The following is an 18,926-nucleotide window of genomic DNA, read 5'->3' as shown; positions in this document are numbered from 1 at the left end:
GCTAATAGTATCCAGTCTATCCTCATCCCAGCTATGCATCAGCTTCACCTTTGACCCCCCACCATCGCTTCAGCTTTGCGTTCCTTCTCCTTCTCCAACTCCTCCTGCACCAGTCGCTCTACATCTTCCGACCAGTCCTCTTCTGGCGGTCCGTCCTCTTCCAGCTTCGCTTCCTTCTGCTTCCACGCCTCCATCTCATCTTCATGTCCGCGTCGAAGTGCAAGGATCTTGTCGTACCACAACCTTGCTTTCTTGCCCCATTCGCCCGAAGTAGAGGGTCGGAACTCGGCGTAAAGTTCATACCCGCGAGAATTGAGGTACTCGGCTCCGTGCTCCGGCAGCGCTTCTTCAGGCTTTGGTTTCTCTTCTTCCCCGTTCTCCGCTTTGACCCTTCCTGATGGCGGGAGGGGCTCCATGAAGCTATCAGCAAGCAGTGTCAGTGCTCCAAACACACTAGAAAGGGTTTGCGCCATGCTTCTCCGCATGTAGTTAAACGCTTTGTCCGGTGACACTACCTCACCTGCGCTGATTCCGCGGTAGGAACCATCCTGCATCTGCATCACGGGTATCTTGACTCCCATCAACTCAAAATGCGGTTGATTTGGTCCCACTATGTGAACAGCTCTTTCCTTTTCTGCGGCCGGGGTAATGCCGAGACTAATCCCACGTATCGTGCTGGTATAGTTGACATAGCAGTGGGCTAGACTCAGTGCTTCAGGTCTAGTGAATGCTAGACGTTCAAGCAAGATGGTTGCCCAAGAAGTCATGACTGGCGCACGATTGACAACAGCATATCGCCCCCGCAGAGCCTCTTCTTCAAGTATCTCGTTGAATGTATATTCGATTTCGATCTTGCGACGTCCTGCTGCACTGGCTCGACTTTCCGATGGTGCGGTGACATTGCCGTATTCTCGAGAAAGCGTCTCGTCGTCGTCCCGTCTTCGTTTGCGGTATGCGCCAAAGTCTGGAGCTAAACCTGGATTGCTCGACCTAGCAGCCGAACTGGCGGAAGATGAAGAGGGGGTAAATCCGGCTGCTTTTCTGCCTTTGAAAGCTAGCACTGTACGTTTTCGATGTTCTTCCGACTCTATGCCGATATCCTGTAGCATGATGAGTGAGATCTGGGAGAGGGCGAAATGGGTATTGGCCCGAGCATTGATGAGTTTGCCGGCCACTGCCATCGCGTCTCGCATGGGTAGGCCGCCTTTGGAGGAGAGTGTTTTGAGTAGGTCAGGTAGGGGCATAGCTGTTTCCGTTGCCGAGGAAGAAGTAGCTCCAATTCCGCTGCTGCCAGGGGTCGAGGGGCGAGGTTTGGTCGGAGAGGGGGTGGTGGAAGATCGTGCATGAGCAGCGGGGGAAGAGGATGCTTGGGCTCGTGCTTTTGAGAGAAGAGCGGCTGCTCGGGCTGCATGGCTTGCTTTTGACGGCGAGCCACTGCCCCCTGCGCCTGTCTTCTTTGGCGGCATGGCGATCACTCGCTTCCAGCTGCTGGCGTTGTCGTGGATGGTGAGGAGAGGAAGCTGAGAAGACAAGGTGTGAAGGTCGGGCCCTTCATGCATAGCCTAATTTGTGGTAGTTGCTGAGCCAAAATTTGGCCCGAATTCCGAGCTCCGGCGTTTGGCGGCGAGGAAAGGGAAGAACGCGTTCTGCAGCTGCAGGAGCCTTCAACTCTGAGCAACAAAAGCCGAACAGATCGGTACACTCAACAAGCCAAGCAACACGCGCACGGTCACCAGAGGAAACCCTTCATTATTCTTCCCCTCTTCTCTATTCTTCCCCTCTTCTCCTCCCCTTCTTGCCTTCTCTCACCACATCATACTGCTCATTCCTGCATACTATTGCAACAATGGTATTGGACCGCCACTCAGCCGCAGTGGCCAACTCGGTCCATTCTCCTCGCAAGAAACTGCGCATCGGATTCATTCATCCTGACCTCGGTATCGGAGGAGCTGAAAAACTCGTCGTCGACGCCGCCCTCTCCCTCCAGCAACTCGGTCACGAAGTCGTCATCTTGACTTCGCACCACAATCCACGTCACTGTTTCGAACCTACACGCGATGGCACCCTCAAAGTACAGGTCATGCATACTCTCGTGCCTCGATCCATCTTTGGGTCTTTCCACCTCCCCTGTGCTATCTTACAACAGATGAGTTTGGTGTTTCAGCTCATACTTGCGGTCATGCTGTTCAACTATCCGGGCACGCTGCCGAGGTTTGTCACGAGGAGGTTGACGAGCTCTCCGCCGATTCCGGGATTCGATCTGTTCTTCTTTGATCAGTTGACAGCGGGTATTCCGTGGTTGAAGATTCTTTTGGCGACTAGGGTTGTGTACTACTGTCACTTTCCCGATAAGGATATTGGGAATTCGATTGCGATGCAAAAAGCTCATGCAAGGGGTGAATCGGGACCATCAGTGTTGAGGAAAGTGTATCGGCTGCCTTTTGACTTGTTCGAGGAGGGGACTACGGATTATGCGGACAAGATTCTGGTAAATTCCGAGTTCACTTCTGCTCAGTTTGTCAAGAGCTTTTTCAGGCTGAGGAGGCAACCGAGAGTAGTGTATCCCGGTGTAGACTATTCTCAATTCGAGCCGAAGAAGGTGGAGGAGGGAATGAAGAGGTTGGAGAAGGAAGCTGAGGGGATGGGCGATCCGATTCGGAGTCAGATTGCGAGGTTTTGTAGGGATGAAAGCAAGACTACGTTGTTGTCGGTGAATAGGTTTGAGGCGAAAAAGAATGTCGCATTGGCTTTGGAGGCTTTTGCGATTGCTCGGAAGGAGTTGGCTGCTACTGAGGGTGATGTGGGCAGGTTGAGATTGGTGTTGGTGGGTGGATATGACAAGAGGGTTGGAGATAATGTGGCCACGTTGAAAGAGCTGCAGATTCAGGCCAAGGAGTTGGGGTTGAGTGCGGTGACGATGAGTTACAACAGAGCGACGTTTGAGGTTCCTACCACCGCACCACCTGCCGAGGAGTTGGGTAGGGCTAATGTTGTGTTCCTCCCCTCGCTCCCGATGCCACTCATCCACACGCTCTTGCTCAATCCTAGCAGCAAAGCCCTCCTCTACACACCCACCGAAGAACACTTTGGTATCGTCCCCCTCGAAGCCATGGCATGCGGTCTACCCGTTCTCGCAACCAACACCGGTGGACCGGTTGAAACGGTCGTCGATCTCGCTCTCACCTCGGATTCCTCCCCCACCAACGACTCCGGTACCGGTCTCCTCCGTCACCCTTCACCTCCCATCTGGGCCGTTTCCATCATTGCCCTACTCAAACTCAGCCCTCAGGATCGAGAGAAGATTTCCACTGCAGCCAAGAAGAGAGTTCAGGAAAAGTTTAGTACTGACGTTCTCTCTCTAGCTCTCGAAAAAGCTTGCTATGATGCGTATGAGCTGGGAAGGGTTAGGGGAGATGAGGGGTTGTATCAGTGGGGATCGACTGGTGCGGTTTTCATTGTCATGTCAACGTTGTTTTGGGTCAATGTGTATTTCAGCCATGATAAATGGTTGGCTCAGCAAGCGGCCAAGTTGGCGAGGGAGAAGGATAAGTGGTTAGCTGAGTTGAGGGCTGGTGGTGCTCTTGGTGGGTGAAGAGGAGCAGCTGGGTTGAATGCGAATGCGAATCCTGTTGCTCAGGCTCCGGCCTACGCTGTTGTATGTGGTTGGTTGGTTGGTTGTGTGTGACGTGTGAAAACCTGCCTTTCTTTCTGTGTTTGAAAATTTGGCGTAAAAATGGTTGCTGATGCTGCCGATGCAATGGAAATCATCCTCTCGAATTTTCCCTGCGCCAATTCTAGGCATTGCAGAAGGAGAATGTGAGAAATTGCGGGGAATATCTCTGATTCCGTTTTTGACAGGTTTGACTGCGTCACACGCTTGTCTACTGTGCCTTTCTGTGCCATCCACTTTACACCTCGCTCCCTTTGCTGATCATCACCATCACCTTCTCCGACAGCATTCTCCATCTCCAGTCGGCCACGCTCCCTAGATCTATCCTCTTTGTCTCCGGCACGGGTAGCTTTCGATGGGCAACTTGCATTCGCCCAGACAACATCGACCAGAAACAGTGCTCTCGGAAACCCACTTCATAAAGGTCGGACCCTAGTTTCATCCACACAGATACTCGTGCATTTGGAAGGATGAAGACTCAGCTTCTTGCAGCAGCAGCCTTTGTTTTGGCATTGGCGTCAAATGCGGAAGCACAAGCTACGGCTGGTGTTCCTGCTTCGATCAATGGTATGTTTGCCCCACCCTGGACCCAAGCACTTTAAGATCCTTGTACCCCTTACTGGCTGTCACTCTCTCATCTATTTTCCGTTTGGTCCTCACGCTCCTTTCACTTCGTCGCCTCTCTCTTGCCCATCTCTCTTGGCAACGTCGTAGTGGGAAATGGCCAAGCAACAGCAGCAATCCCCTCCGGTCTCGGCGGCCTCTCCACCGGAACAACAGCCCAATTCACCCCTGGAGCAGCCATCCCTGGTACCGCCTCTCCTTACTATGTCGCTACAAACGCAGCAGAATCTGCAACCCTTGCTTCGCTCCTAACACACTACTCTCAAGGATTGACCGCTGCCACACCCACCACTGGCCCTCCAAAAGAAATTAGCACAGGTGTACCAGGTGGTTTCACAGGGAACAACACCGGTAGCATTCCAAATGCTGCTACTACTTCTACTGGGCTTAGAAGTCCGACATCTGAAAATGCACAGGGTCAAAGTTCAGGTGCAGATAGTCTGACGAGGTGCGGTCAAGGTGGATTGTGGAAAGCCAGTATGGGTGTCTTTGTGGGCATTGTTGGTGGTGCTGCTTGGATCCTTTGATCTATCTCTTCGCCTGCCTGGCTCGCGGGAAGGCCTTCTTGTTAGGTACGGACGAGTCTCTCCTTTTTGGGCCTTTTCTCCGCCCGTCGCTCTATGCCCTTTTGCTTTGTCCTTTCTTTCACCGAAAGTCCGTCTTTTACCTTGACTGGATGACGGATGTGAAAGAACTCCCATTTCCGCTGTCGGCTCCTTTGGACTCCTCTTTGTTTACCTTGTTCTCTTATGGCTGCGTTTGAATACCATTCTTTGTTAAGGATGACGGATGATCGTTTGCGTTCATGCTCTTGCTCAAGTCCATCCTGCACTTTCGACGCCCAAAGCAGTGCGTGCGATACCTCTCATCCTCAATGTTTCAACACAAACCACAACTCAGTCACAGGCCAAACATGAAAGCTTGAAAACAATGTCAAGGTTGTACATGGAGCAAGAAATTTATCGCAAAACTCCCACCTTACTTGCCCTTGGCAGCATCCCGAATCGCATCCCTATTCTCTCTCTTACATCTCGCCCACAGCCCCGAATCATCGCCCAAGATAAATCTAACGGTCACCATCGGCCAACTTTCGTGTCTGGGCAAGCAATCATAGAACTCTGGCGCCATCTTCCTCAACTCGGGCAACCTAGTCCAGGGTACGGAGGGGAAATCATGATGTTCGTTATGATATCCGACATTGTACGCCAGGATGTTTAACGGGCCGTAATAGGACCAAGTTTCCTGTTGAATGCCACCGAACATGTAGTGTTCTGCTATAAAGTGTGCTGCACATGGATGCAAGGATCCTGCAAAGAAACTACTCAACAGTAGATATAAGAGTGCGTTCCACCCAGCCAACTTGACTAAAACAGTGTTGAAAGATAGGATAAAGGCAAGGTTTAGTCCATGCCAGATTGTGGGACGTTGGGTACGAACGAAGCCAGGTCGTAAAGCGTAGAAGAAGATCTGAAAGGTTGCGAAAAAGGTTTTGCCCAGGACATTGCCGAGTAAGATTGATTCGAGTCGAGTCGGAAGATCTGTATCCGTTCCGTCTTCTCCGAGATATTTATGATGTTCGAGATGGTAAGGTTTGAAAGCCATTGCGTAGGGGACTCCGATTGAGGCGTTGACTAAGATTGCCCAAAGACGATTTGCTTTTAAACCTTTGAATGCTAGGTTGTGCGTGATTTCGTGGATTGCAAGGAATGTGTTTTGGTTTGCTGTTCCTCCGATTGCGTATGCGATCAGAAGCAACTTCCACGAGAATGGGTGGAGAGAAGTGTAGCGCGAGAGATAAACCGCGATGGAGAGTTGGAGTAGTAGGACAGAGAGGGAAACGTATTTGGTTAACGGTTCGTAGCCCATCAACTTGCGAATCTCAGGATGGGCTTTAAGAATAGCAGTTCTTCGAGAACGGTGTGGTTCTTCGGTGTGCATCCAGAGGAAATCGTCAGGTTGGGTTCCGGTGGGTACGATGGGGGGCAACCATGCTTTGCCATCCACCACCTCTCCTCCTTCTGCGATCTTCGGCGGGAGGGAGGAGAGGGGTTTATCATGCAACTCCTGCTGCTTTGATTTGGGGGTGTTGTGTTGCTCTCCGTCAGAGTCGGATGTGAAAGAGGTGGAGGAATCGCCTAAGGAGGAAAAGTTAGGTGAGGAGGAGCGGGAGTTGCGCACTGAAGAAGCGGAGGAGGAGGCTGAGGATGCTGTTGATTGCTTAGTTCGTAGGTTTGGATGCTGGGAGGTTGTGGGTGGGGAGGTGGATTCGGCTCCGCCATATAGAGACCAATCGACGTGGATGGTCGAGTTCATTGCGCGAGTTGCGCGCGATTTGATTGCGGAGAGCATCGTGTGCAGTAGCTGATTGAGTGTCAGGGCAAGTAGCCGCGTGCGCTACGTTGGTGGTGAGTCGTGAGACTGTGAGGTGGTATCGACTGGGGCGAAGGCGCAGTGGCGTGCGAAAAAGAAGATGCAAGTTCGGGCCCTTGACTTTGGTAGGACAGATCAGGCTGAGTATGAAGCGAGAAGAAGAGAGGCGGTCAAGTGAAGAGGGGAAGGTTTTTCTTGCAACGGTTCACAGGCTGGCTTCAAATCTTCAAATGTGGGGGGAAAGCAGCAACAGCAACGTGCACCTCTTTTTTATTATTATTACGATTATTATTATTATTATTATTATTATTATTATTATTATTATTATTATTATTATTATTATTATTATTATTATTATTATTATTATTATTATTATTATTATTATTATTATTATTATTATTCCTTACTGAGACACACAACGCGAAGAAAACTTGAAATTCAGGCAAGCGCCAAATCTGAGCTCTTTTGGCTTTGCAAAATCTCAACACACGGGCCAAGCTTCTCCGCTTTCTAGAAGAATGTTTGAAACGGTGGCCTAACAGTATGTCTCTTTCTCACAACGTGTCTAACTGCTTGAAGGACTGGTGTTGATACACTGTGGTGCGGCGACTGTGCTGTGTGTTGTGTGGTATCGATTAGGATCGCCAGTGGGAGCTACACTTGCTCGGGTAGATCTGGCAACCAAAATGCCACTTCTGCCCCTGCGCTCAGGATCTCTGGCGGTGTGAGAGCATAATAGCAGTGGAAGGGAGGACAAAGCATCATCAGAAATCGATCCAGCGCAAGTGAGCGCTAGTGTCACTGGGGATGGGAACTTACGAGCATATCTGGGATTAAATGCCAGCACCCGACTGGCACCATCATGTCCACTCTGCTTATACTTGGGTCTCAAATTCCTAAATTCATTCCTTTTTGCCTCTTCCAGATCGATATACCAGAACACCACCGAACCATCTGCCGAACCCGACAAGACCCACTTCCCATCTGGCGTCCAGCACACTTCTTGCCCACTTATCCCTGCTTCAGCCACCATTCCTATCCCCACCCCTGAAGCCTTCTCCAATCCTTCATGTCCGATCAGCCTTGCCACAACCTGACCTCCGTCTGAGAAAGTGTCGATGACATAATGCACGTCCCCTGACGTTCCCAACAAAAGATACTGGCTGTCGTTTGTAAACGTCAACGAGGTGATGATCGGCATCCTGGGTGGCATTGATACTTTGCTGAGCGCTGCAGAGTCGTCGAGATGAACCACGAGGAAAGGCATTTGGTCGAATTTGCGAATATCGTAGAGGAGGACAGCTGATCGTTCATTGATCGCCACTGCAAACACTTTCCCTGTCGGATCATACGCTACTACGGGATGCCCTTTCAGATGCATATGACCTTGAGCGCTTGGTGCTCTCAGATCCCACAACTTCACCGCTTCGTCTACGCTGCCTGATAAGAACGTGTCGTTCTGAGGACTCATTTGGAGAGACACGACTTTGTTCTCGTGTCCTTCAAAATAGCGTGTGTAGACTTTGGTTTTGGTGTTACAGTACCGTAAAGCATTGTTCTCTTTGGTAGATGCATAGAGGATCGAGTCTTTGTCGTGGGTGAAGCGTGCCAGATGCGCACCGTATTTGAGCGAGGCAATCTTGGTTTTGTGTGTGCCTGGGCGGACGTCGTAGATGTGCATATAGTCGTCTTCGCCTGCTGTGATACATTGATGGCCGGCGTCGTCGAACGAGGCAGAGGTGACGCAGGTGCCTTTGGCGACGTACTGCGTAAAGACTTTGGCTGGTTTGAAGGCTGAGATGAGTTGAGCGGTTATGGCAAGCTTCTTGGTATCGCTCGACGAGGTCGAGGTGGGTGCACCCGCAGTCGATGAGGAGGAGGCTATCAATGTCGCCATGGCCGAAGTATGCTCAGACCTAGTTGCACTGTTGCTTTCGACTGGACTTGGTCGGGAGTATGGGTGATGGACAGTGAGATTGGAGGTAGAAGATGTCATCCTCCTCCATCGTCCGAGTCGAGTGTTGGTCTTGGCGCATGTTACACCGTCATAAAGTGCGGGAACCGCTGGAAAAAATAAAATCAAAAAAATATAATATAATATAATATAATATAATATAATATAATATAATCAAAACATGCGCGCCAATCTGAGGCTGAGTCGGCATTCCAAATGGCCGAAGCATCGGAGCTCGACTTTCTCTCTTCGACTTTCTTTCCATTGCAGCAATAATAGCAACTGATGATGAGCAGCGCAATGCCCCGCTATATTGACTCATTCGGCTAGTATCATAAGGCCAATGTTTCTCGTGGCGGATTGGTATGAGATCTCGGAAGCACGACACGAGCACACTTGGTAAGAGCAGCTAAGAATGGAGTGAGTAATGCTTCACTGGGTTGAGAAGGGTTTGCTTGGCTGAACCTCCGAGATGGTACCACGAGAAAGGCAAACGGAATGTGTTGAACAAGCCGTCTTCTGTGGATCCTTTTTCGCGGCCCTTTTTGCGTCCGCATCTTTTGACTTTCTTCCGCACCGACCATCTTCATCACCAACACCTTTCTTTCGTACCCTTGACCACTTCTTACGCTCGTCGGTTTCCTGCCTCGTCTCACGCTACCTATCGAACCGACTTGGGCACACTCGCATCTTTCTAGACCATCCAGTGTCTTCGAGTTGGGCATTGCTGCAAAGCCTTCATAGGAACGACACTAGACCGCACAGGCTTTAAGCCCTCTCGTTAGCATCAACTGCCTCCACGCTAGCCGCTAACGCAACCAGCACTTGCTACAGGCAGTTGCAAGTCTCAAGTACATTCTCGTTCTGCGCATCGCCGATACGACGGCAAAGCTGCCAACATGCTTTCGCCAAAATCCGAGTCGTACCACGACGCTCTCTACCACCTGGCTGCAGCAGCAGAGTCCTCCCCATCACCGCAGCCTGGTAGTCACTATCAAGAAGGAGGACCGCACTACCCGCCCTACCACCATGCTCCTCATCACAGCCACCAGCACCAGCATTATGATCCTACCCAACAGCACCACCCGGCACAAACCCGGCACTACTCCAGCACGCAGCCTGTTCATCGGTCATCGCATTCACAGAATCAATACAGGTATTCAGATCATGGCTATTCCCCAGTGTCAGCCTCCATATCTACCTCACGCCTTCCACCACCATCCAGCTCCTCCATCCATCCCGAAGGATCGTCCGCTCCAAGACCTTCGCCATCTCAGCCCTCGGACCGCAGCGACGGTCCACCCATCCGCACCGCATCCGACGCTTCCAATTCCGCTGCCGCTGCTACAGCCGCAGCCGAAAAGAAGATCTCATGCATGGAGTGTCGTCTCTCCAAAGTCAAGTGTTCCGGCGGTGACCTCTGCACTCGTTGCAAACGTCTAGGCAAAGAATGTTACTACAAGTCTCACAAGCGTGGGCGCAAGTCCGATAGCTCCAAGATTCAGAAACTCGAGAAAACCGTCGACTCGCTCAGCCGCGCGCTTGAGCAGTTCTCCAAGAACAAAGGCGCCGTCGCCGCCGGCAGTCCAGGCAGTTCGCAATTTCTCTCCAAAGCTGCATCGGCTGATTCAAAAAAGCGCGTGTTGGAGAAGGAGGAAGTGTCGTCTCCCGATGCGTTTATGAAAGGTGCAGGCGGGGTGAATGCGGCTTCGTCTTCCGTGGGGGCTATGTCTCCGCCTTCGCATTCGCCTCGTGCGGCTATGAATGGCGGCAGTTGGAGAACTTCGCAAGTGTACAGGCAGAGGTCGATATCTTCTTCGTGGCAAGCACCGCAGAGTATTACTTCTGCGACGCCTACGTCGGATGATCCAGATGAACCGGAGAATTTGGGTTTGCCGACCTTGTCGAATCCGTTGAAGCTGTTGGCCGCTGCTAGTGCTGGAGCTCGTGATCGAGATAATGGGTTGGCAAGTGCTGATGCGGCTACTTCCGGTTCTTCGCCTTCGAATGAGTCTGCTTCGCAGACCGGGCCCAGTACGGCATCTGCTGCTGATCTCGACTCAGCAAAAGACGCTCCGGAGGCAGTGGCGCAGAATGGCAACGACGACAAATCCACCACATCACAACAAGCCTCAACTACCACCACCGACGGCAAGTCCATAGCGGTGGACAGCAACCGTCGAGTTAGTCTTTTCGGCAATTACCCACGAACCACCAACTCCCGCACAGTCGGTCCCGGTCGAGGTAAAGCATTCTTCGACATTGGTCTCTTTTCCACCAAACTCGACAACCTTCCTGAATTCGATCCTATCAATCGTGGATACCTCACCCTAGCAGAGGCGGAAAGTTTATACAGCGTCTTCATGCAGTACATCAATCCAGCGCTTACGTTGCTTGACCCGCATCTGCACACGTTCGACTATGTCAGGTCATGCTCAGCACTGCTACTGAGCTGTACCTGTTGGATTGCGGCAAAGTACAGGGTGGAAGCAAGCCAGATTGCAGCCGATTTGGAAATGCATATTCGCTCCAACCTTTTGCCTACCATATTGATGGAAGGTTTTCGTAATGCGGAAATCCCACAGGCCTTGATTATTCTAGCGGCCTACCATCCACAGATGAACACCTTGTCCGAGGATAAAGCTTGGGCTTACGTCGGGTTCGCTATTCGTATCGCTTCCGAGCTCGATATGAACTCTCGGATCTCTGTTCGTCCACCGAATCGACAAGATGATGCGGGCTTGGCCAGGAGATTAAGGAATAGGGAGAGGACATGGTTGAATCTGTGGTTGTTTGAGACCAGTATGAGTCAGCATATGGGTAGAAGGCCTACGTTGGCGAACGATCCGGTGGTGATGGGATGTGCGCATTGGCATCTAGACAAATACGCTTTGCCGGGGGATAAGGCGATGGTGGCGGTGGTACAGTTGAGGTTGTTGATGTTGAGGAATATGGAGTTGTTTGAGAACTTTGTTGATGTCAGTGTAACGCATCTGCCGGCGGAGAGGACGGCGAAACAGGTGGAATTGTTCAGAAGGATTTGTGCGAGCGATTTGGATACTTGGTTGGCTACTTGGACTGGGCCGGCTCAGCAGCAGGCTTATCAACCTTCTGCTTTGGAAGCTTCGTCCGCTACACCTGTTGCCGCAGCGGAAAAAGTTCGCGATGGGATATTGGGCACAACAGACCTCCCCCCAACGCTATCCCGAGTCCATCGCTTGAAGCTGTACTACTGGTACGCACGCCTGATCCTCGACACAATCGCTCTCAAATGCAGCCATCTCGGGCTGGAAGTTCTTCGCCCAGTCTACAAAGACGCATATGCATGTTGCATGGCCTACCTCGGTCTCTTCGTCGCGACTATGGTACCTAATGGGCTGTTCTGGGGCCATAACTCGACGGTAGTCACACCGGTGTACTGTGCGATTTTCGCACTACGCATCGTTGGGTTGATTTCCACTTCGGCCGGTGCGGCTAGTTTGCAGGTCAAATCGCTGCCAACGGGTGGAGGTAAGAAGGACGGAGGCGAGGAAGGGGAGGATTTGGGGATTGACATTGATGCAGAGTATACTTTTGAGATGGTGGAGAAGGTGGCAAGGGTTTGTGAGGAAGCGGGGAAGGCGACGCCGCACAGGAGGGGTGCTGCCGGTAGCTATGCGTTTTTCTTGTTTACGGTGCTGGCGAAGGCGAAGAGTGCTTGGAATGCTAAGTTGGCGCGAAATGAGTCTAGCGAGGGGCCTGAGGGTGGGGAGAGGGGGAAAAAGCGAGACAGAGAGGATGGAGAGGATGAGGTGGAGGGTGCTGGAGACAAGAAGGAGAAGAGTGGGAAGAAGAGCAAGGGATGGCAAGGTGCAGCTAATGAAGGTAGCAGAGCTGAGCAGGGGAAGAACTGTGCTCATATTGGAACGGAGGACGGAGCGACGTCAGCAGCAATTAGGGGAGATGTAGTGACGAACAACGACCCAACAGCAACAGGATCAGCTACTCCAGCTCCAGACCCAGACCACCAATTCCTACGTCAGCTCATGCAGTTCCAAGCAGGTCCAAGCGGTGTTCAGACTGCGATTGTCAACCCCATCCCCCCCTCTTCTTCTTCCACACAACACCTTCCACCTCATCATCAACAAGCATACCCGCCTCACCACTCTTCTTTCCCGGGCTTTACACCCTACACCGCGCCTCAATCCGGCTATACCCCGGGCAGCACCAACGGCATGCCCATCGTTGCGGGACAGAATGGTGCAGGAGCTGCCAATTTCCTCGGCAATATGGAGAATGGAGCTCAGCAAGCAGCAGGAGTGGTGTCTGGTGGTAATGCAGCAATGGAGGGCAGAGAAGCAGGAGGGGTAGTGGACATCGATTGGGATTTTGGAATGTTAGATGGATTCCTTGGTGAATCGCTGTTCAGTGATATGAGTTTCATTTCTTCTTCTGCTACTGCGCCTAACGCTACTGGGAACGGTTTCGAGGCTTAAGCTTCACACCCTATCGTTCAGAACGTAATCTATCTTCTATGCTGCGCCCTTCAACTTGCTCAGAAGCGATTTGCGATTGATATTGTGCTACCAAATGAACCTAAACACGCCCATTATCAGACTGTATCGAAGCAAAAAGCAAAGCAAAAGAGTGTATCAGCGCATGTTCCTCCAATGCTGCAAATGAGGGGAGTCGGCACTTACTTAGCAACAACCCCAAACAGAACCGCAACCTGCATAGTCCCGCCAAAAACAGCTTCTCTCATCATCAAGCCCCTCTCCCTCTCCCATTCTTCCTCATCATCCGCTCCCTCTCCCTCATCCCCTTCCCCCAAACTATTTGGTATCGAGCTCGGATGCGCTTTGTCCCGGAACCAAAACAATGGCACCAGCGGCGGCACAAAGAACCCCACGAGAAGTCCCTGAAAAACTGTCATATATGCTCCTCCTCCACCTCCTTCCTCTCCGAATTCGGGAAGTGTGGGGTTAGCGGTGGTGGTGGAAGTGAAATTGTCCATCCAGCTTTCTTCCATTTCGAGCAGGTGTTGGGAATGCTCGCGGGATTGGATCAGGTCGTATGATTGTGGGAGGGGATGGGTTGAGCGGAATTGGGACCGGATGGTGGAGATTTCAGTTGGGGACAGGCCGGCGTCTAGGAGTCGGTTGAAGCCACGATTTCGGTCTGTAGAGAGACTGTCGGGATTAAGAGGATCTTCGAGGGATGGGTCTGGGCCGAATCCGTCGATGAGGGGAACGGAGGCGGGTGCAGCGGGAGAGGACGGAGATGGCTGCGGCTGGGACTCGACTTCACCAACTGAACATTGGAGGTATACGGCGGGTGCAGTACGGATTGTGAGTCGGACCAGATCGTCGTAGTATGATGGTTCGCGGCTTTTACCCTTTGCCTTTCTCTTTCCCCCTATCTCTTGCGGTAGACCAGCGTCATTGCCATCTGTTTCATCTGGGTTAGCTTGACTCGAAAGCCAATCGATCAAGTCTCGAACGGGCATTTCTTTCTTCTCCACCGCATCTTTCTCCCCTTCCTTCTCTTCACCTTCCTCTCCTGGTCCTGCAGCACTTCCTTCACTCTCCTCATCTTTATCTTCGCTATCCCTCCTCCCATTCTCTCCGATGTCTGAGTCGGTGCGCGCGGAAGCCTTATCAAGAGCCAAATGCCGTAACATCCCCCTCCTCTGAATCTTCTGCTGCAACTCCAATTCATCCAAATAGCCCACCAGCTTCACCCCGTCCCTCAATATCCTCCCCGCATGAATCAACCTCAGCCTCCGATCCCTCACACTCTCCCGACTTTTAGCCATCTTCTCTTTGAGCGTTCGGACGAATTCATCTCCCATCAACCCTCTTTCGTTCAACTCTGCTATCAATTCAGTGATCGAGGATTTTGAAGGTTGTGTCGAGGACAACGGTGCTTCTTCTACATCGAAAATTAAGTTTTCGTCGGCTGCAGAGGTTGAGGTGGGAGGAGGATGGAGAGGGCGTAAAGAAGTGATAGAGTGTAAAGGGAGGCGAAGGTCAGGTACTCCAGGTTCAGTGAATCGGATTGTGATTGGTCGGAAGCGGATGCTGGCATGTAGTGTGGGGTTGGAAGTAGATGTCCCTATGCCCAAGTCGACTTGCACCGAATCTTCGGTGTCCATGCTGTCGACAGAGAAGTGACGAGGGTGGTGATGATGGTGGAAGCGAAGAACGTGTGCATGAAGTTGGACCCTGAATGATGGTGAACAGTGCGCGTTCTGTAGACCCAGAAAAATTAAGTTTCACACTCCAATCCATCATCAAAAGAAACAAAAAGACTTATCGTGCGAATGGATACATGCGCATTAATTGAAGATAACAATTAATATACGGCGTTATCGGGGTCACGATCAGACTCCCTTTGCCACAGCCGTATGTTCTATGTAATGCTTAGTTTTCATAGTGTGAGACTAAATGACAAACACATATATATACTCCATTCACTGCTCTGATCCCATCCGAGGCAGGGTGTGTTCCTTCATTTGTACCCCTGTGTTGCTATGATACCGGGTGCCACTGTGCTGTCACCATGACAACAATTGCGTACCTCATTGTGCTCCTCGCTTATGTGAGCCTCCCGTATCTCGATGTCTCGGCCGTAACACGTGCACCTTGCTTGAGATGCCGACGCATCTTCAACTCCCCCCTTCGGCGGGATCTCCAGTCCTATCATCCTAGCCAATCGTGAGGTGTTAAAACCCTGTAAGGGTTTTGTCAAGACATCTGCAACGTTGTTTGCCGTTCCGACATATTTGATCTCCACATCGCCCTCTTGTACGTGATCGCGTACGAAATGATACCGTGTGTCGATGTGCTTTAACTTCCAATGTTTGGCTGGGTCTTTACTCACCTGTATGCACCCCTGGCTGTCTGTGTATAGTACGGGCCGAACGCCCGTGGCCTCCAAATCCCGGAGCAAATATGAGAAGAATAAGGTTTCTCGTACCGCTTCGGAAGCGGCGACAAACTCTGCTTCGACTGCCGACAGTGCCACACACTTCTGAACGTGTGATTTCCAACTCACCGGACATCCATACACATATGTTATCGACCCCGAGGTACTTCTTCGTCCATTTGTGGGGTCGGATGCCCAGTTTGCGTCGGTATACGTCGTTACCGGTGTATCCGAGTGCTCGTTTGTCTCTCCTCCTAGGTGTAACTGATATTCGTTCGTTTGGTTCAGGTACTTTACCACGTGGACAGCTGCCTTCCATGCACTGTCGATCGGGATCGACATATATCGCGCCAATACGCTGACGGCAAAGGCAATATCTGGTCGGGCTGTGTTGGAGACCCATAATAGTTGGCCGACCAATTCTTGATACCTCTTTGCTCGCTTAGGTTCACATCGCTCGCCTCCGGCGGTGTTCGCTACACTCAGCATGGGTATCCAGGATTTCTCGTTTGCTCCTCCTAACCATTTGTTCACCATTTCCTTGATGTATGCCGTTAGACTCAGGGATATCCTCCTCCGTCTTCTATCACGTATAATCTTGATACCCAGAAATTCTTTGATCCTTCCATTGTCTTGCGTCTCCCATTTGTCCATGATCTCCCGCTTTGCGCGGTCTACTTCCTCACGACTGGGTGATGTTATCAGCATGTCGTCCACGTATGCTGTGATGATCGTGATCCTGTCGCCTGTCCCTCTTGAGTATAGGCATGGAGCGCTCTGCATGCAATGAAATCCGATCGTCCGGAGGTGTGAGTCTAACTCAATGTTCCATTCTCGGCCCGACTGTTTCAAACCGTACAGTCCTTTCACTACCTTCAACACTTTTCCGGGTGGTATTTCGATTCCTACTGGGGGCTTGAGGTATACATCATGGTGTATAGTGGAGTTCAGGTACGCTTGCTTTACGTCAATAGAATCCATTTCCCAATCTCGTACTGCTGCGACCGCGATCACCCCTCGAATGGATTGGATAGGTGCTACTGGTGCGAAGACCTCTGTATAGTTGATGCCCTCGCGTTGAGTGAAACCTCGTGCCACGAGCCGGGCTTTGAACTTTGTTGGCACGAGGTTTGCATCGGTTTTGATCTTGAGTACCCAACGTGTGTCGACGGTGTTTGCACCCTTTGGAAGGTCGACTATCTCCCATGTGCCCATCGCCTCCAATCCATCCAGCTCCTTTCGCATGGCCTCCTCCCAGTGCTTTCTGTCCTCTCCATTCATTGCTTCATGTATGGTTGGGTCCAGGTTCTTTCTCCGTTCCGGTCGCGTCGCTACGAGTCCATAGAATTCGCTGTCAATTTGAGTTTCGGCGATTGGTCCTTGTTCCATCACCTCTGCTATTCCTTCGCGTGATCTTTCTTCCGAGTCTGACTCCATATCCATATATTCTCGTAGTGGCTCTTCATCTGTTTCGTCGAATATATTTTCTTTGTTATATCCTAGATCTTCGAGATTTTCTTCTGTCATCGTCATTGGGGGTGCCTTTGTATCAACCGGTCGCCACTCTGTTCTGTCTGACCAGCACTTTGATTCCATGAATTTTGCTGAATTGCTCCAGAAGATGTTCGGATTGTAGTCCGGGCTGTAGAAAAGCCAGCCCTTTCGCTCTAGACTGTACCCTAAGAAAATGGATGCGACGGCTCGCTGGTCCAGTTTCTTGTTGTCCCGTTTAACTTTGGGTATGTTTACCCATGCCAGACAACCAAACACTCATAGGAGCTTTAAAGCTCGTTCCGGCGACTTGCCAAACATCGCTTGATAAGGGAATTCATTATCAATGCTCGGAGTGAGGTTTATTTTGAACGCTGCAGCTCTGATCGCGTATGGCCAGAACTTCTTCGGTAGTCTCCTCTGCATTAGCAACGTTCTCATCTTCTCTCCAAGGGTCCTGTTCATTCTCTCTACCCGTCCATTTTGTTTGCTGTTGTACCCTACGGTGGTTTGCCACTCTATGCCCTTTTCTAGCGACCATTCTAATGCATCATTGCTTTTCCATTCTGTTCCTTGATCGGATCGGATCGCTTTTAGCTTCTGATCCGTCTGTGTCTCCAGGAACGAAACAATCCTTTTAAGTTGCATAAAGGCATGACTCTTTCGTGTCAATGGCTGTGCATACACATACTTGCTATGATCGTCGACCAGCACCAACGTGCATGTATACTCCGTCACGTGGGACGAGTCTATTATTAGATCGACGTGGATAAGATCCAGGGGCCCTACGGCTCTCTCGCCGCTACCTTTCCCCATCCGAGCGCTTGTGCTCTTGGATCGTACGCACTGCTCACATGTCAGAGCGGTGTTTGGATCCAATTTCATGGTATGTGTCATGGGCCTGGATGCTCAAGAAGCAGGAGGGTCATGGGTTCATATGGAAGGAGCACAGGTATCGAAGACCTAGTCGACACCAGTAGAGAGCATGGTCGTAGTGCAGTCTCCATGGAGACCATGGACTCCTATGGACTCACATGCAAAGGAGGGCCAAGCACAAGCCACGAAGAGGACCAAGCTCAAGGAGCATGCAGATGGTTACCATTCAGGGGCTCGAGAGACAAGAGCCAAAGGAACTGTCACTGATCAAAGGAGGAGGAGCAGTGTCGAAGGAGTCGACACCAGGTCATGAGGAGGAGGAGCAGTGTCGACAAGAGGCACAGGGGTGCTAAGCAGGAGAGGCCCCTGAGCAATACTCGATGAAGAAGGTACTCTCTGGAGAGAGAGCAGGAGCAGCATCGCTGGCAATGCTGTGAAGAGGTATATAACCATGCTTTCTCATCATCATAGGTCGAGTGGATCCCCATCCACTCTACTCACCATAACTAGTTATCACTTCAGCATAAGTATACATTAGTTTCAGTCAGCATAGCAGCAATCTATCAAGGTTGCTCCTCATCGTAGTGTGTGTGTTGTATCACCACTACCTGACGTCCGAAGGCGCCTATAGCAGGTTAGCGGTCCGGATATAGATAGAACCGAAGGCAGTAGTCCACTGCGGTCCGGGGATCACTTCAAGCATCAAGTCAACACACTGGACACTCGTGTTGACGCCACCAACCTTATCACCAACACCATCAACCTCATTATCATCGACATCACCAATCCCATCACCAACACCATCAACCTCATCATCATTAACACTCACACCAGACCTTGGTGTCATCATAACATTGATATCGATCGTGCCGAGCTACCCCTGAACGGAGTGTCCACAGAGGTCAGCCGAAACCTACGATAGTGTATACAACGAACGCCACCTGCTGTCACTGCACAACTTGATAGTCACCGATACCGAGACAATAGCTGTCACACAGTTTGATAGTCACCGAGTATCTCGACGGACCGACCTGG

The 18,926-nt window shown here is 51.2% G+C and overlaps 7 protein-coding genes across 7 annotated transcripts; 3 read left to right on the top strand and 4 right to left on the bottom strand.

The window, feature by feature from the left end:
• Nucleotides 1–44: 44 nt before the first annotated feature.
• On the bottom strand, nucleotides 45–1,466 carry UHO2_03311 (uncharacterized protein; the record flags this gene model as incomplete). Its single annotated transcript, XM_041558226.1, has 1 exon — nucleotides 45–1,466. The coding sequence occupies one exon, from the start codon at nucleotides 1,464–1,466 to the stop codon at nucleotides 45–47; it is 1,422 nt and encodes a 473-aa protein (XP_041414160.1).
• A 380-nt stretch (nucleotides 1,467–1,846) lies between these two features.
• On the top strand, nucleotides 1,847–3,592 carry UHO2_03310 (uncharacterized protein; the record flags this gene model as incomplete). Its single annotated transcript, XM_041558225.1, has 1 exon — nucleotides 1,847–3,592. The coding sequence occupies one exon, from the start codon at nucleotides 1,847–1,849 to the stop codon at nucleotides 3,590–3,592; it is 1,746 nt and encodes a 581-aa protein (XP_041414159.1).
• A 548-nt stretch (nucleotides 3,593–4,140) lies between these two features.
• UHO2_03309 (uncharacterized protein) lies at nucleotides 4,141–4,821 on the top strand (the record flags this gene model as incomplete). Its single annotated transcript, XM_041558224.1, has 2 exons — nucleotides 4,141–4,237; nucleotides 4,385–4,821. 2 exons carry the CDS (start codon nucleotides 4,141–4,143, stop codon nucleotides 4,819–4,821), a joined length of 534 nt encoding a protein of 177 aa, XP_041414158.1.
• A 451-nt stretch (nucleotides 4,822–5,272) lies between these two features.
• On the bottom strand, nucleotides 5,273–6,643 carry UHO2_03308 (uncharacterized protein; the record flags this gene model as incomplete). The annotated part of the gene is made up of 1 exon (XM_041558223.1): nucleotides 5,273–6,643. One exon carries the CDS (start codon nucleotides 6,641–6,643, stop codon nucleotides 5,273–5,275), a length of 1,371 nt encoding a protein of 456 aa, XP_041414157.1.
• Nucleotides 6,644–7,318: 675 nt separating this feature from the next.
• On the bottom strand, nucleotides 7,319–8,561 carry UHO2_03307 (uncharacterized protein; the record flags this gene model as incomplete). Its single annotated transcript, XM_041558222.1, has 2 exons — nucleotides 7,319–7,380; nucleotides 7,484–8,561. 2 exons carry the CDS (start codon nucleotides 8,559–8,561, stop codon nucleotides 7,319–7,321), a joined length of 1,140 nt encoding a protein of 379 aa, XP_041414156.1.
• A 956-nt stretch (nucleotides 8,562–9,517) lies between these two features.
• Nucleotides 9,518–13,093, top strand: UHO2_03306 (uncharacterized protein; the record flags this gene model as incomplete). Its single annotated transcript, XM_041558221.1, has 1 exon — nucleotides 9,518–13,093. One exon carries the CDS (start codon nucleotides 9,518–9,520, stop codon nucleotides 13,091–13,093), a length of 3,576 nt encoding a protein of 1,191 aa, XP_041414155.1.
• A 200-nt stretch (nucleotides 13,094–13,293) lies between these two features.
• UHO2_03305 (uncharacterized protein) lies at nucleotides 13,294–14,751 on the bottom strand (the record flags this gene model as incomplete). Its single annotated transcript, XM_041558220.1, has 1 exon — nucleotides 13,294–14,751. The coding sequence occupies one exon, from the start codon at nucleotides 14,749–14,751 to the stop codon at nucleotides 13,294–13,296; it is 1,458 nt and encodes a 485-aa protein (XP_041414154.1).
• Nucleotides 14,752–18,926: the final 4,175 nt, after the last annotated feature.

Source organism: Ustilago hordei, assembly GCF_900519145.1.
Source record: "Ustilago hordei strain Uho2 genome assembly, contig: UHO2_contig_05, whole genome shotgun sequence".
Taxonomy (NCBI): domain Eukaryota; kingdom Fungi; phylum Basidiomycota; class Ustilaginomycetes; order Ustilaginales; family Ustilaginaceae; genus Ustilago; species Ustilago hordei.
The sequence above is the reverse complement of the archived record's forward strand: the minus strand, read 5'-3'. Positions and strand labels throughout refer to the sequence as shown.